Source organism: Ursus maritimus, unplaced genomic scaffold (assembly GCF_017311325.1).
Source record: "Ursus maritimus isolate PB19 unplaced genomic scaffold, ASM1731132v1 scaffold_20, whole genome shotgun sequence".
NCBI lineage: Eukaryota > Metazoa > Chordata > Mammalia > Carnivora > Ursidae > Ursus > Ursus maritimus.
Window position 1 is genome coordinate 43,230,389 of NW_024424453.1, and position 16,560 is coordinate 43,246,948.

Consider the following 16,560-nt stretch of genomic DNA (forward strand, 5'->3'; position numbering starts at 1 on the left):
AATAGGTAGGGGGTATATCATAATCATCCTTATTTAAAAGATGAAAAACATGACTTAGAGAAACTAAATGGCTTTCTCAAGATCTTATGGTTAGAGAAAATGCATTTGAAAAAATGTTTTCTGACTCTAAGTCAGCAACACAGTGTCATGGGAAAAGCATGGATTTTGTAGTTCTAGAGAATTTAGCTGTGTCATGCTCAACCATTTCCTACATTGTCAAAGTTCTCAATTTCTCAGAGCCTCAGGTTCTTTATAAAATGAGAGTAGCAATTTCTTAGTAGGTTTTGGGGGGGAGGATTACATGAAAAAGCCTATATAAGGTACTCAGTGGATCATTAGTGCTTTTCACCTAGTGAGAACTCAGATCAATGTGATTTCCCTTTGGTTTTTCACTGTTGTCATGCTGTCTTACTGTATAAAACCACCAAGGAAAAGTACCTCAAGATAAAGAAACGTATTCATAATTTATAATTATCAATGAATATACAAAAGTGGCCACTTAAATATACATGATTGATCTTTTGAAACTGAATCTGTCAAATTCTTTTTCTAGGAAAGCTATTTTAAAATGCTCTTTTGAAAATGTTTGCTCAGATGATGCCTTATCAAAGGAAAACATGGGTATGTGAAGGCCTATCCTGCTTTTAGTTCTTTTACTTCTTTTTAATTCTACCAAATGTGGTTGTAATTTTTTGAAGAAAAAAATGTTTACATATATACATATATGAGAACTATTAGTGGGTCAGTTTTGGTATTGATTTACATACTAGATCTCTTCAGTTGTCTTTAGGTTTCTATTCCCGTGAATTAAATTTTCTCTAGCACTGTCATGTATTTAATTTTTTAAAAAAATAAAGCACCAGTGGCTGTGGGAGGAAATGCCCACATCAATACATTAAAATCCAGACCTCTCCATTCCAAAATTATTGGGGTCCTCGGGATGCCAAAGGGAGAGAAAGAAGAAAAGCAGCAACTTGGGGCTTCCAGCTGAATTAATTGCCATTGGTATTAGAACACAGTAGGGTGAATGTGGAATGCAGGGAGAAAGTTTTAGTTTTCAAAAGCACTTTACTCTTCCTTCATTTTCAATAGTCTTGAAAAGCAGGCAAGTGCTTATTTGCAAGATGGAACTTTGGCAGCCCCACAGAGGTTCCAAAGCCCATTAAACCCCAAGAAGTTGTCCATGCCATATTTCCTCTCCTTTGTGGCCACCCCCAGGACCTACAGCGCTGTGTTTCAACTGACTAAATAAGCCATTCATCTGTAGTCTTATTAAAAGAAAGGAAAGCAGTCTGAAGAAGGACAGAGTAGTTATTTTTTTAAAATCCTTTTGTTCTCCTAAACCACTACAAAATTCTGTTGTTTTTGTCTCTTCTTAAATGTATTCTGCTACTACTTTCCTGCTAACTTGGGTGCCTTTTCTTGGCTATGTTGTCCCTTTGCCTCACATAATTAGTTCAAATATTCCTGTAGAAAGGCAAAAGTCAGTTTATCCCTGGACTGAGTTCCCACTAGGAAACTTTGGTACTACAGCTGAGGGCTCCAATGCTGGGATCCTTTCCACCTCCAACTCACAGGGGCTACCGCAGAAGAAAGCCCTCAGAGCCAGGAGTCCATTGACTGGAAATCACTCTTCTGCATAAATGAGTGAATGCATCTGCATAGTTATCCACTGACGCCCTTTCAGGACTCTCACATTCTGTGGGGCTCTCAAGTCTCAATAGTTAATTGTTCAGATCATTAACCTGATCTGTGTTTTACTCCTTTATCCCATTTCAAACAACTAAAAAGCAGAAACATCTAGTCTACTGTGTTCTTTGCAAGAGCTGCCTACTTCTTGAAAGAGTGGTTCTTTTTCAGTGGATTAACCCCCCCTCAGTTTTTACCCCTACCCATATTTCAGTGGATCCCTTGATCTAAGTCTCTGAAATCACTCCTTTTCTTCTTGGCTTGAGGTAGGATCAGTCCTAGATCAAGCGAAAATTATCTTCTACTTGAATGTCTGCCCTACTTTTTGGAGCCATTTTCCTTACACTCCCAGGTGCTAAAGTTTCCCATCAGCCTCCTGCCCAGATTTGCTATTCCTTTCTGGGTTTTAAACTCTACCCTTTGCTTTTCTTTCTTTCTTAGTTGGAGGTCAGGAGGAGAGCTAATTAGGGTAGCTGCTTTATCTGTCCAAGTGTCAGTTGCTTCATCTGTGATAAAGACATGCAGTAGAAGCCCTCTTATCCAACAAGGAGAGGATTTCTGGAAATTAATAGAAAAAGTTGAGGAATCATTAAATAATTTAAACTGTAGGCCCATGCCTATGCAGATTTAATCTAAGAAATAGCTGTTTGTGGAGCAAGCATATCTGTGTTTTGGGGAAAATACTACCAGGAATATTATGAATTATATTTGTATTGTCTCTCTAACTCATTTTCTTTTCAGTGTTTAGGGACAAGAAGATTCATCTATAATGATGAAAGATAATACCAATAGTAATAATAATAGCCAACTCCTGTAACAATTACTATGTGTCTTCACTGTTCTAAATGCTTCATATATATTTATTTAGCCCTTGTAAGATCTGTATGAAGTAAATAAGGTAGATGTTATATCTCCCATTTTATCAATAGGGAAACCGAGACACTCAAAAAGTTATATGGTGTTTCTAAGTCACATATCTTCTTAAAATTAATCAAAGTGTGCAGCTGTTTCCTTGGTTGCTTTGAATATCAGGAACTGTAAAGCTAACTATCAGGTTTTGGTACAGTACAGGTAGTTGACCTAAGCAATTTTAAGATTTCATTATTGCCCTTCATACCCCTTTAATGAACTGATTTTAATTTCTTTTTGTCTTTTTGGGTTTTCATCATTTGTTTTGTTGTATCATTGGTTTTTGTTGGTAAATACCTCATTTCTTTTTGGGTAGTAGACAGTCTATAAAAGTTTAAATAAACAAAAAGTTGGCATATTATCCATGTTCAAATGATAATCTATGGCATTCATGAATATATTAGCAAAGGATATATTCTTCACCCCACCTGTGACAAATAAGCATGGAAAAGAATGGTTAATACAGGAAAGGTCTGGATCATGGGGAAAGCCCTAGGAGAGAACATGAAGGCCTTAGGGGCTGGGGCTAGGAGGTAGAAGGGGTGACAGGGAGAAAGGTGATTTCTTGGTGCTTGGGACACACTTTGCCCAACTACTCTTGGTTTGGAGTTACCTTTAGCCTCTAGACTAAAAGGTGGGGTTGGCCCACATGCCCCTTTCCTAGAAAACTCCTTGCCTCCTATTTCTGTTTGTGTCTCCAGGAACTGTGCTCTCTTCTTCATTACATTCCAACTTGTATTTTACTCATCTCTACATTTAAATTGTAAGCACACAAGAGGAGTGTTTGTGGTTACTTAATAACAAAACAAAACCCAAGTACTTTTTTGTCCTCCTTACCCTCTTCCATAAGAATGCCTTCAAAATTTCAATATTGAAGTGACCCTGAAAGTTTATTGAAGATGATATTTTTCAGTGCCAGCTTTGGGATAGGTAGCCTAACCAATAGCCTCTTTACATAGGAAATAAACAGCTTCTTTAAACATTTAGTAGAAAAGTAGAGATTGGACAAAACTCCATAAATATACACTTGAAGACTTTTAAAATAGTGACTGATTTATTTAGACCAATAATAAGTTACTTCTTATCAGGAATGGAAAAACTACACAGATTATTGTATAAAAATTCATTTTTAAAAGCCAGATACAGACTTCAGGATAAGAGATACCTTTTTCTTACTTTTTAAAAAAACTTGCTCTGAGTGATGGAATAACTGTAATGCCTCCACTTTACTCTAAACAACAAATTGAAACAAGTCAGTGAAACTACAAGATAATCAGTATTGATAGAAGATGATTGGTCATGCAATCAGCAAAGGCATTCATTCTGTCTCTATCTTTGGAGGATATCATTGGCCAATTTTGATAAACTAGTTTGTAGATTACAGTAACTGCTGTTTCTTGAGAATTATTTTTGAACTCTATCAGTTTACAATATAGGAATACCTATTTAGAAAAGCAAACCTCCCATCGCTCTGGCAGCAGAATTTGACATCAGTCAAGTTGGTGTTATGAACCCTGGTTGATTTATGAAGTCATCCATTACTTTATCTACCCTTTGATCAAAAGGCAGTGTACATATTTTTCCAGATCACTTGAAAATGGAGGGCCTACAATGCCATTCGGCAATGACATTCATTATCATAAATTGATTGTATTTTAGCCTAGCCTTAGAAATATAAAGATGTTTGTGTGCCATTTTTCCTTTACAGCATAGCTCAAAATCCATCTTCTCAACAGTGCATTAAATGTCAGTATCAATTTCCATAGACTCAGAATGTAAAGTAGGAAAGCACAACGTCTGTGAGTGGGACTGGAGAGTCAGTGTGAAGATAACCACAAGTATCATCTGTGAAGTAACAGGTCACTAAGTAGGAAATCTATCATAAACAGAGGTTAATTCCATTAACAGAATTGCTTCAATAAGAATGTACATGCCTGTAGAAAATTCTGATTCAGTAGACATGAGTTGCATTCATGTTTTTTTTAGTATATTCTCCAGGTGATTCTTATACTTACCAAATTTTGAATACGATTGTTCTAGAATGTGATAGTTCAAATTCCGTGTTCTTATACTTTAGCAATTACACAGGACACATATATATGTGGGCACAACTAACAGGTCAGTTCAGTTTTTGTTGTGTTTTTAAACATAGGAAATGGTTCTGTGGTATGCAGATGGCTTATACAAAACTACTTTCAAACTGTTTTGAAAGAAGTCTTCCATAGAGAAAACCTGAGATTGGCTGGGAAGAGATGATGGCCAGAAAGGCTCATTGGTCTGTGCCTACTCTCTTGAGTGCCTTGCCCTTAGTAGGCAAATAATTGATATTTGTTGAATGAATGTAAAAGTACTTGGGGCGAGTGATAAGTATTGACAGAAAAATTATTTTTGTAGGTAAAATTGTAATGTGAAAAATGTTAACTAAAAATTGTTTTTTTGTACTGCAGTGACAACCAAGAAGGGGAAATTTTTCTATTTCATAACCTCTCATGACTTTATTTAACACTATTATTTAATAATGTTCTAGCAGAATTTTAAAATGTCCTTCTAATGAGTAAAAGATAAGAGAAAATTATCACCAAAGAAGATTCTAATAAAACATGGATTCTTTTGAAATGGAGGAAAGGAAACATAAAAATTTTCACATTAACAATCTCTCTTTTTCACCTTACCACATGCTTAGTTTACAAGGATGCCCGTGTGTGTGTGTTCATACACACATAAAGGAATGCATATATCCTATGCACTCTTCCTAAACATGATTAGTTAGAAAATTTTAAAATATGTTCACCCTAGTGCTGAGAATGCCTTGCTTCCATATTCATTGATAATATTTTAGCTTGAAAGCGTATGTCCTGCGTGGGTCTATTTTCATGTTCCATGAACTTTTAGCTGCTCTACCTCGTGTGATTTTTGGTGACCTGCCAAAGAATGGTGGATAATAGGAGGTGGTATGTCAGATTTTTGTCACCAGAGTGGAAAATGATGAGGTGTATATTCATGGCCTTTCTCTTTGAATCATGTTGCCTTTGGAAGGACTTCTCAGATGCTCCATCTGTCTGTTGTACAGGACCGCAGGCCACATGTGGTCTCCTTTCCTTGATTTTTATTTCAACAAGACTGTATCAGCTGAAGTGTTTATTTTATTTCAGTCAGGAATTCAACTGCTTGTTATTAATCAGTAGATGTGTCTATAGTTATATAATAGTAGTTCACTTCTTTTATGGGGTTGTTATTTTATCTTAGCAAGTTCAGTGAATTCATGTCACAGTAGTACACACACACAAATTTTATAAGTGTGGTATTTAAAATATATCCATATCTACACACAGATATAGATACAGATAGATATCAGGTTAAGCAATTGAGATGTGTTGGTGTTTGAATTAGGAATAGACTAGGCTGTGTTTAGCCTAGCCACTTAATTACATGGTTTCCCCTTTTAAACAGTAATTTTAATAGTTTACTGTAGGGATGGCAAACTGTGGCCCACAAGCCACTTGCTTTTGTAAATAAAATTTGATAGAAATATAGTCCTTCACATTTGTTTAAGGACATGTCTGTAGTTTGGACTGTAGCAGCAGAATCGAGTGGTTGTGACTGAGACCACAAAGCCTGCAACATTTACCCTCTGTCCCTTCATAGGAAAAGCTTGCTGACCCCGATTTATAAAAAAAGTTTAGTTTGGCCCCGATTTAAAAAAACAAAACAAAACGAAAAACACTTCTAGTGAGCCACAGCAAGAATATTACCTACATTTTTAAAGGAATAATTATAAAATATTCACCTGGAAATCCATAATTATTTTGCATCAGGCAGAGGTCCTATGTGAAAATTAGACAAAATATTTATTTTTTATCTTGTAACATTTAGACAATTTTCCCTTTGGGGGCAGTTAAGATTATGGATTTGATTGAATTACTGAAGATGTGGCATTTTTGTACTGATGTCTTTTAGTTGTGTCTGAGACAGAAGTTTTACTGAAAGAGCTGGAGCAAATGCTCCAGCGGGCACTCGAGCCCTCGGCGGCCCCTGACGCGTCTGAGGAGGCGCGTGGAGAGATGGTAAGTGCAGCGGCACAGGTGGCCTGGTAAGCGTGCTCGGCCTCAACAGCGACTTCAGAGCCTTCCAATGGCAGAAACGGTTTCTGCATGTCCATTTGAACTATATGGAGAACTTCCTTTTTCCCTTCTGAAATTTGAGCCCTTGGTTATCCTGAAGTGAATAATAAATGAGTAGTCTGTGGGAAAGTCAGAATACATCTATCAGTCTTTGAAAAAAAATCTGTGAGTGGAGGAGCTCTTTGTATTTCAGATCTTTGAGGTTGGAGTGAAGGATGGAGGGGGGCTCATAGCAGCTGATGGGGTGCGGCAGCAGAGAGACCTGTCCACTGGTACCCCGCTTCACAGTCAGGAGAACGGGCCAGGCTAAGAGCAGCTTGCTAGGACATCTGCCTTGCTTGGTTCGGGCACAGGGACCACCTCTGTAGGACAGCCCTCATTATTAACACACTGGAGTTAGAATTTTCCGTTTGTTTTCTCCTTTTGGCTGCCTATGTTGGGCTGAGAAAGTCTGTGTGTGCTTACTTTATTCAGTATTTGTAGGTGACAACATAATTTTAAGTTGGTTGACAAACTGCTCAGCACATCAGCGCCATGTTCGTGCAAATAAAATGAGGGTCCTAGTCCAGGTCATTAATACAGAGCAGCAATGTGGTAGGTGTGAGAAGAATAAGTCATAAGGCAGACCCTTTTACAAGGCAGTACAGCTGTTCTCGAAATAGGGAAAAGAATGGCAGCAAGACTCCTGTATCCTTAAGGTTTCATTCATTCTTTCGTTCATTTGTGTAGATACGTACTGTGCCTGGAGTCGAGAGAGCACAGTGGTTAGGAGCCTGACTCTGGGATATCATATCAATGTCCCAATCCGAGCCCTGCCATTGAGGACTTGTGTAATTTGGCACGGTTGCTTATCACATGCCACAGAGGATTTTTCTAAATAAGGCAAACTGGGAAAAGTGCTTTGCATAGTTACCGACACCTAAAGTTAGCTGTTATTACAGATGAGAATTGGCAGTGGCGGTCACTGGAGAGAAAAAGGGCTGAGATTTCCTGACTTGATCTCATCTCCCACAGTCCCGCCTTGAGCAACGACCCATTCCCGAATCTGTCTCTTCTCAGATACTGAAAAAGGTGGATTTGTACATGGACAAGGTTGTTTACACTCTTTGGCAGACTGCGCAATTGCATGATTTCATTCAGGACTCCAACGAGAAAAAAGATGATTCATAAACACCTCCCTTACTGAGTTAGAAAGCAAAATATAGAAGATTTACAGTTAAAGAGATCAATACGCTAAAGGAAAATAAAATTAATGCTGAAAACTCTCACCAACTTGAAGAACATAGTTTTCTTAATTAGCACCAGCAATATCAACCTGTATTTGAGTTTGCGTGGGTTGTGAACGCCATTTTTCCAATTTGAGTTCCTTTTTGATAAGACTTGTTTTCTCTATCTAGATCTTACCTTCTGTACAACAAGATCTATAGACTGGTGACATATATATTATATACATGTAATTAATATACAAATTATTCTTTTCTAGCAAATGTGCACTTTGTTTGAGCACCATATGCTTTTGTGCAATGTGTTTTCAGTCTTTGCAGTTTGTCTTTTCAAAACTACAGCCAGGTTGATTTTTATAGAGATGTCCTGTAGCTTTTACAGCCACAGAATAGGCTTCTATTTTACCATTCTAACCAGTAACGTGATAGAACAGAAAATTACTTCTGATTTTTATTTCTTAAGGTAAAATACATAGTTTTAATATATCACCAGGCAGGAGCTTGCTTTTTGTTTTAGTTTCTTGTAATATTTTATGCTTTCAAAAGCCATTGAGGAATTGTAAAAATTAACCATTTTAACTTGCAGGCAGGCAGGTGAGTGCCTCCTGCAGACTGGTTCATAAGCCATTCTCCACACTGAGCTTTGTAAGTCTGGCATTCACACCAGGTTCAGTATTTAGGGCCTTGTTCACTTTTAAATGAGGAGAATAGCAATGAAACCAACTATCAAAGCTGGAACAATTTCCAGTTTAAAAGAAAAGAAATGATCACCTCAGGGGTTTCTTTCTTTTTCTTTTTCTTTTTTTTTTTTCTTTTTCTTGCTTTTTTTTTTTAAGTTAGTAGGGAAAATTAATATGGCTTCCAAAGTTAACACCACTTAAAACTGGAGCAGGAGAAAGTGGCCTCTTACAAGCTAACATCCCCAAAAGAGCCACCTGATAATTTTAAGGTTCTGAGCATGTTTATTCTCTGAGCAGGTATTGTTTGAGCTCTTTTCAAAGTTGTAAATTTGATGGTATTTTCATCCTTCATTTCATGTATGAGGGTTCAGGATGATTACTCTCAATCATTTATACCAATGGGTGAGAGTAGCAACATAAAAAAAAAAAATCTTACCCACGTGAATCATCAAAATTCTTTTCTATTTTTCGCTGAAATGTTTTATGAGATTATTTTCCTTAGTAAAGTCACCTTCCTAATTACACTCATCTTTAGCTAATATTAACACTGGTTGTCATGCCCCAGCTTTGCAAGCCGTGAGAGGGAATTAATATCAGATTTTTATAAAATCCACCTGAATTAGATAAGCCATATATAAGTAAGATGATAAGACAGAGTTTAGTGAATAATTACTTGTATTTAAAGGTACATGTTTTGATATGTGAAAATACTTGTAGAAATTATTTTTTTTCTTAATTTCATGGAAGTTCACTCTACCTTTAATGAACCTTGAAGTTAAAAATTTTGCATGTTTTTTATGGGTGCTTGCATTGTTTTTCTAGTGTCCCTTCCTACTGAGCTAGAGCAAACGATTGCTATTTGTAAGTAATGCAGAGGCTTATGAGAAGATAGCCAGAGAATGTGTGACTTAAACAGTTTTAAGTTGTATTCCCTATAATAATAATTATAAAAATAAATATAGAAGACTCATGGAATGAAACTGATCATGTTTCCCCAAAGCTTAATATTAAAACTAAGTATGTATAAAGTTGGGGAAAGTGGTAGGGCCTGAATAATCGGTTCTTCTTAACACATTACTATACGTTCTCCTCTGCATGGGGATCGTTATTTGCCCACCAGCACAACAGAACGCTTTGTGTAACTGCTGTGGCTCGTGGAGTTACTGACTATACGTTTTGTTCAAATAATTAAGCCTGGTCTTCCAGTAAATTTCATATAGTTCTGATGAATTGTATGGTTATTTTTGCAGTTATCTAAATGCAGCCCTGAAGTTCCTGCAGGCAGTCCATTTGAAAACTACTATGAAGAGGACTATCTTGTAATTGATGGGATAAAATTAAAAGCTGGAGAATGTATTGAAAATATAACTAACAAATTTAAAGAAATAGATGCTCTAATGTCTGAATTTTAAGGTATTATCAATATTTTCAAAAGTTAATTATAAAAACACTTACATGTTTATATTTTCCCGAAGTCAAAAACTTGAAAATAGGGAAATAGGTATGTTATACCAAAGCTGATATTTATAATAACTTTCTATTTTATACTGTGAGAATAGCCATTGTTTTGAGAACCAATCAAATGGTACTTAAGTTAGTGTTAAAAATTTAGGATTTAAGAAGCCCTGATATTTGTATTTGTAGATTTTTTTTCTTGTTTGCTTTAATGTTAAAATGGTTTATAAACTTACTGCACAAACACATGCTTTACAACGATTATTTAGGCCCTTTATTCAAATGCGGCTATTTAGATGGCTGTCAAGGCGATTATAATTCGTACAGATAATTTAAGTGTAGTAGAGACAGGAGAATGTGTATTGATAGTGGAATTAAGCTACTAGAAAATAAAAGGAAATAATAAAAAACTATTGTATAATAGAGTTGGCGCTTTTCTCAGAGGTGTCAGTTGCCTTATATTGCCTTATGTTGCCTGATATATAATCATTTCCACCACGATTCCCAAAACTGATTAACAGAGTCTAGTGGGAGGTGGAGAGGCTGTGGAAGATCAGAATCCTGAATGCTTCCCCATTGAATCAGTATCTCTGAAGGCGAGGATGGGAAAATGTGGTGAAAAATATAAAAAGATAAATTAAGCATATTCTCATTTAAAAAAATTCCATAAACAATATAGGAAGGCAAAAAGTATACCATGCAATACCACTCCCTTAACATCTCCCCTCCAAGCCCATCCTGTAGGGATCCCCATGACCCGTTTTGTTGAGGGTCCTTCTATGTTCTTTTTTTTTTTTTTAATCATTTTTATTTTGTTATATTGGTCACCATACAATACATCCCCAGTTTTTGATGCAATGTTCCATGATTCATTATTTGCATATAACACCCAGTGCACCATGCAATATGTGCCCTCCTTAATATCCATCACCGGCCTATCCCAATCCCCCACCCCCCTGACCACATGTTTTTATTTAAAAATTTATTGTGGAGTAGAACATTGCTTGTTTTCAGTATATTGAATAACCTTTGAGATGTTTGTGAAGAGACACTTGCTTATGATGCACAATATATTTAAGAGCTTTTGGTTTTGCAATTTTTCTGATCAGGCTTCTTATATCTATTTTGAGACAGGTGTAGGAATGTATTTGCTGGTTTTGTGATGATTTCATTGGGGTTGGTATTATTTGTTAGCATTGGTGTTAGGGGTTGCTAAGGTTAGGGTTAGGAGTCTCCCTGTCCTCTTCTACACAGAGCCCATTCTCCTTCAGTAACCAGAGTGATATTTTCGGAACATAACCTTTGGTCCTCTCTGTGGTCTGCTCCCCTCCTGCCCATCCTCTCCAGCCACACCTCTCCCACCATGGCCTGCCTCTCTGTGGGCCACCCAGGGGTGTGATTGTCCCACATGTGCCTCAGGCCTGAGTCCAAGCCTTTGCATTCACTGTGCCCTCTGCCAGGAGCACTTTTCTCTCCCCATGCTTCTGTCTGGCTTGTTTCCCCAATGGCTGGGCCCCGAATTGCCCCGTGATGACCTAACTCATGTCTGCTGGTTGAATGTGCTTGTCCCTTATTTATTTATTTATTTATTTATTTATTTATTTATTTATTTTATGTTTTTTTATTATATTATGTTAGTCACCATACAGTACATCCCTGGTTTCTGATGTACAGTTCGATGATTCATTAGTTGCGTATAACACCCAGTGCACCATGCAATACTTGCCCTCCTTACTACCCATCACCAGTCTATCCCATTCCCCCACTCCCCTCCCCTCTGAAGCCCTCAGTTTGTTTCTCAGAGTCCATAGTCTCTCATGCTTCATGAAGACTAATGCACATCCTTCTCTAGTGCCCACAGCTGCTCGCTTTCCATACCTACCTCTCTCCTGGGAGCACAGGGTCGGAGAAAGGGCATTGCACGCACCTGGAAACAAAACCAAAGCTCGAAGAGAGAAGAAAGAGCAATACAGCATCTTGGCCCTATTGCTTGTTGAATTAGCCAGAGTGACCGTGTGTTGGTGTGAAGGTTGTCACAGCAGAAGAGCAGTTCTGTGTATCCAGGCTAAGGTGTTTATGACTGCAGGGGCCAAGTGAAGAGTGTTAGTGGAATCCCTTTTACCTTTCTGCAAGACCACACCAGCAGCACAGAGAATGGCGTGAGCAGAAGTAACACTGGGGCCAGGGGGCCTGTTAGGAGGCTGTTTGGGGAATTCAGTTGCGAGATGATGAGAGCCTGAATATGGTGCTATATGAAGCAAGCGGAAGGCTTCCACCTACATTAGTATCAATGGATTATTAGGATTTAGAGATTGGATATAAGGATGCAATGGTAGGGGGAGGTAGGAACAACTCCTGGGTTCTTGGTATTCACAATGCTGTTCACTGAAAGTCAGCATACGTACAGATTGGGGCACCTGGGTGGCTCGGTTAAGTGTCTGACTTCAGCTCAGGTCATGATATGAGGGTCCTGGGATTGAGCCCCACACTGGGCTCCGTGCTCAGTGGGGAGTCTGCTTCTCCCTCTCCCTCTGCCCCTACCCCCCTCGTGTACACACTCTTTTTTCTGTCTCAAATAAATAAATAAAAATCTTTAAAAAATGAATACATGCATGTTAGAAATGGGGGGGGGGCAGATACCAAATTTGGGCCAAACTGTGTGAGTTCAGCGAAGTTCCAAACCATTCATGCTTTGACAGAGCTGACCTTTCAGAGCCACTCCACGAACCAGAGTGACGATGAATAGTCTCTCAATACATCATATTTACTTCTCAGTGGTATAAACAGTGGAAATTAAGGCTTCCTCCTTTTCCTCCAACAGAATTTACTCCATAGCATTTCAGAAAAACTTTTCCTTTTTCCCTTGTCACTATGATTTTATATTCACAGCCTACAAATGTCTCAAGAAATAATAGATCCCATTTTCCTATTACTTCTTAGAATCAACTATAAAATGACTACAATTGTATTTGAAGGACTTCACCCACAATTCAAGTGTTTGATATAAGCCCCCATGTAGTAGACTAATTAGATCACTTGCAGCCAATTCCTCTTGGTGGAACAGCCAGTGCTCATCAAAGTCAGATTCTATAGGTAAGATAGAAATTTCTAGACTGAATTCATCTCTGCCATGTTCTAAGTTGTAGAAGGCTGGAATTTCCACTGAAGTCTTTGTGCACTTGAGCAGTTCAGAATGGTTCTGAGAACAAACATTTGGGTTGGCTCTGTCTGCAGAGGAAACTTCAGTCTCCTTCCAAGAAGAGGCTCTTGGGGGAAAGGCCTCTTCTAAGAAGAGGACAGAGGGGAGCCTCTGTCCATGTGAGAATATAGACTTTGAAATTTCCAGATAGAATGTGTTCAGGAAAACGGATGAAGGGGCAGTCAACTAACATCTCTATCCTCAAGGCTGAGAACCATGCCTGTCTGGCAAACCCTTCCTACTGGTAAATACCCCAGGTTCCGGGGCAGGCAGACCTGATAACATACACAGGGCATGGCAGTGGGACTGTGGGGACACAATGCCTGCCTTCAGGTCCCGGTGCTACCATCTAGTCCTTGGGAGACCTGAGGCAAGTTATTTAACTTCTCTGAGCCTAGGCCTTTTTCCACAGAAGTTGCTGTGAAAGAAAACATATTAATATATATATATAAAATGCATAGAAAAATCAACACATAGAAAACTATGCAAATTATGACCACAGTTGTCTCAAAGCTTCTCTTTTGACGGCCCATGCCTGTTTCTTCTAGGCCTACTGAACTAACATGCTTCTTTCAGCAGAGCCTGAGGTGACAACCCTGCTTCTGGGGCACTGGGACCAAGGACTTATATGTGATTATGCTGACTCCTAGGACAGGCCTAGAGGTGGACAGTACCTTACTTTTACAGCTAGAGCCTCTTGCTAGGCCCAAAGGAGGACATCATCAGGAAATTGTATCAGCCCGTCAAGGGAGATTAAATTCTAAGTACATTAGTCATACCACATTTGATATGGGAGGTATACGGCAATATGTCAGGACCTTCTGCCCAAACATTTGGGTTGGAGTAAGAGCCCCTCTTTGTCTAGTTCGAAGCGTGGCTGACTGATCCTCTTTGGAATGATGGGCCAAACCCACCTAGCATACAGCCTCCATAAACCTATAGAGGGCTGGGTCCACTGGCAGCTGAGTCCCCCGTTAGATCTAGACTATGGAGAGTTACGCACCAAAGCCAGCTCCGTTGCCCTCTATTCCAGGAAGTTCTGGTGCATTTGCCCTACGCCTAAAGCTGAATTTATGCAGGGATTCCCAGTGGTCAGAAACTTCGCTCTATCTCTAGTGGAGACAGGCAATACACTTTTGATAGGTTGGTCTCCTGTTGCCACCAGTGGGATGAAGAGGGGAGTGCACCCGTATACACGCACAAGTCTGTAGGGTGCACACCCTTGAACTCACTGGTTCTGCAGTAGAGGGTGATGAGCCGCACACAGTTACATTCACTAATACATCCACTAATAGACCTAAGCACTATCATAAACTTTATAAATCAGCGAAGGAAAAAATTGACGGTTAGCTCTAAAAGGAGGAAACTTGGGGCCCCTGGGTGGCTCAGTTGGTTAAGCGTCCTGCCTTTGTCTCAGGTCATGGTCTCAGGGTCCTGAGATCAAGCCCTGAGTGGGCCTCCCTGCTCAGCGGGGGGGCCTGCTTCTCCCTGCCGGTCCCCCTGTTTATACTCTCTCTCAAAAAAAAAAAATCTTTAAAAAATTTTTAAAAGGAGGAACCTTTTATTCATGAACCTAAAGTGATCTGTGTCATGCTGTTGATGGAACCAAACCATTCTATCATCTAATACTCTATGAAATAGCTGGTATTCCATGATCCACCATTTATGGGGCTAACAAGTGGTATAGTTCTGTTCCAGATACTTCCAGACCAGTAGAATTTGCACCTGTGGGCCTTCCAAGGGACAAAGGTAAGATTTTGAAAATCCGGAATAGAAATATCCAAATCCTGCTCTATTATTTCTTCTCTCTCTATGGTTCCAAGAAGAGATCTAAACATAGTATGATTAAAAAATTCTAGGTTCTGGGGCGCCTGGGTGGCACAGCGGTTAGGTGTCTGCCTTCGGCTCAGGGCGTGATCCCGGCGTTATGGGATCGAGCCCCACATCAGGCTCCTCTGCTATGAGTCTGCTTCTTCCTCTCCCACTCCCCCTGCTTGTGTTCCCTCTCTCACTGCTGTCTCTATCTCTGTCAAATAAATAAATAAATCTTTAAAAAAATTTAAAAAAAAATTCTAGGTTCTTCTTTAGAGCTAAGCCAGATCTTGCTATCACTCAGTAGAGTTCTAGCAGAGTTGTTTTGTACAGATCAATTTGAACTTAAGGTCCAAGTGGGACATTCTGTGTACACAAATCTAAATATTAGGATTTTTCCACCCACTGATTTGTTGCATGGTATAAGTACACAGAGCAGTAAGCAGCGTAATCAAATGAAAGGGCGGGGGAGAGAGAAGAAACTTGTTTTCCAAGAAAAATTTTGAAAGAAATGAGTTGTTTGCTTTTTAAAAAATGCATATAGGAAAATACTACAAGAAAGGAGATATGCTCAGAACCAAATAAAACACAGTTTGCAAGCAGCCCAGAAGTTGTTGGCTTAAAAAATAAAACTGTTTCTAATCTTCAGCCTCTCCAGCCAGAAAAAGATTCTTGAATTTAGATATGGCCTGGGGACAAAGATCAAGTCTAGGGTCTGGTGGTTGAATGGTAGATAGCAGGAGAGACAAAGACCAAATCTAGGTGGCTTGCAGGAAACCGTGGCCTCAGGGTAAAGACCTAATCAGGGGTGTGGCTAATAACGTCACAAACTATTAAGAAGTGACTTTTAAAACTCCTATAAAGCTTAAAGGTATAGTACTACTGCCACCTAATGTGCCCAAAGTGCTAGTAATTAAATCGGGAGAGAAAAGCCTGTCTTGAAAAAAACTGTGGCTTTGACGCATAGAATGGACCGGACTCTACGTAGGAAACCCACTAAGTTATAGAAAAAAATGACTCTGCCTAAGTACTACCAGCCTGAGCTAAAAGAGAGTGCAACTGACGGGGAAAAAGACTTCTGAGCCCCCAGCTGCTTTTTTTTTTTTTTTTTTTAAGATTTATTTATTTGAGAGAACCGGCACAAATTGGGGGTGGGGGAGCGGTGCAGAGGGAAAGGGAGAAGCAGACTCCCTGCTGAGCAGGGAGCCCTACACAGGGCTCAATCCCACCATCCCGAGATCCCAAGATCCTGAGATCATGACCTGAGCTGAAGGCAGATGCTTAACTGACTGAGCCACCCAGGCGCCCCAGGGCCCCAGTTTTCTACAGGTAGGAAATAGGCTGGGAAAACTAATTAGCCATCAAAAAAATGTGTAAGTTTCAATGTCCCCTTCAGAAGCAAATGAGGAAGATGATGGAAAAGGATGTGTAGAGGACGGAGGTAGGGGCTGCAGAGAGCAATGGGCCAAAGA

At 39.2% G+C, this 16,560-nt stretch overlaps 1 protein-coding gene across 2 annotated transcripts in view; it reads left to right on the plus strand.

The window, feature by feature from the left end:
- The window catches only part of ZCWPW2 (zinc finger CW-type and PWWP domain containing 2), a 126,636-nt gene extending 116,148 nt beyond the window's left edge, over window positions 1–10,488 (plus strand). For both annotated transcript variants that reach the window (XM_040636887.1, XM_040636888.1), the window contains 3 exons: window positions 554–621; window positions 6,556–6,662; window positions 9,873–10,488. In XM_040636887.1, the coding sequence (XP_040492821.1) occupies window positions 554–621; window positions 6,556–6,662; window positions 9,873–10,034 (337 nt within the window). In that variant the 3' untranslated portion in view covers window positions 10,035–10,488. The remainder of the gene's footprint in view (window positions 1–553; window positions 622–6,555; window positions 6,663–9,872) is intronic.
- Window positions 10,489–16,560: the final 6,072 nt, after the last annotated feature.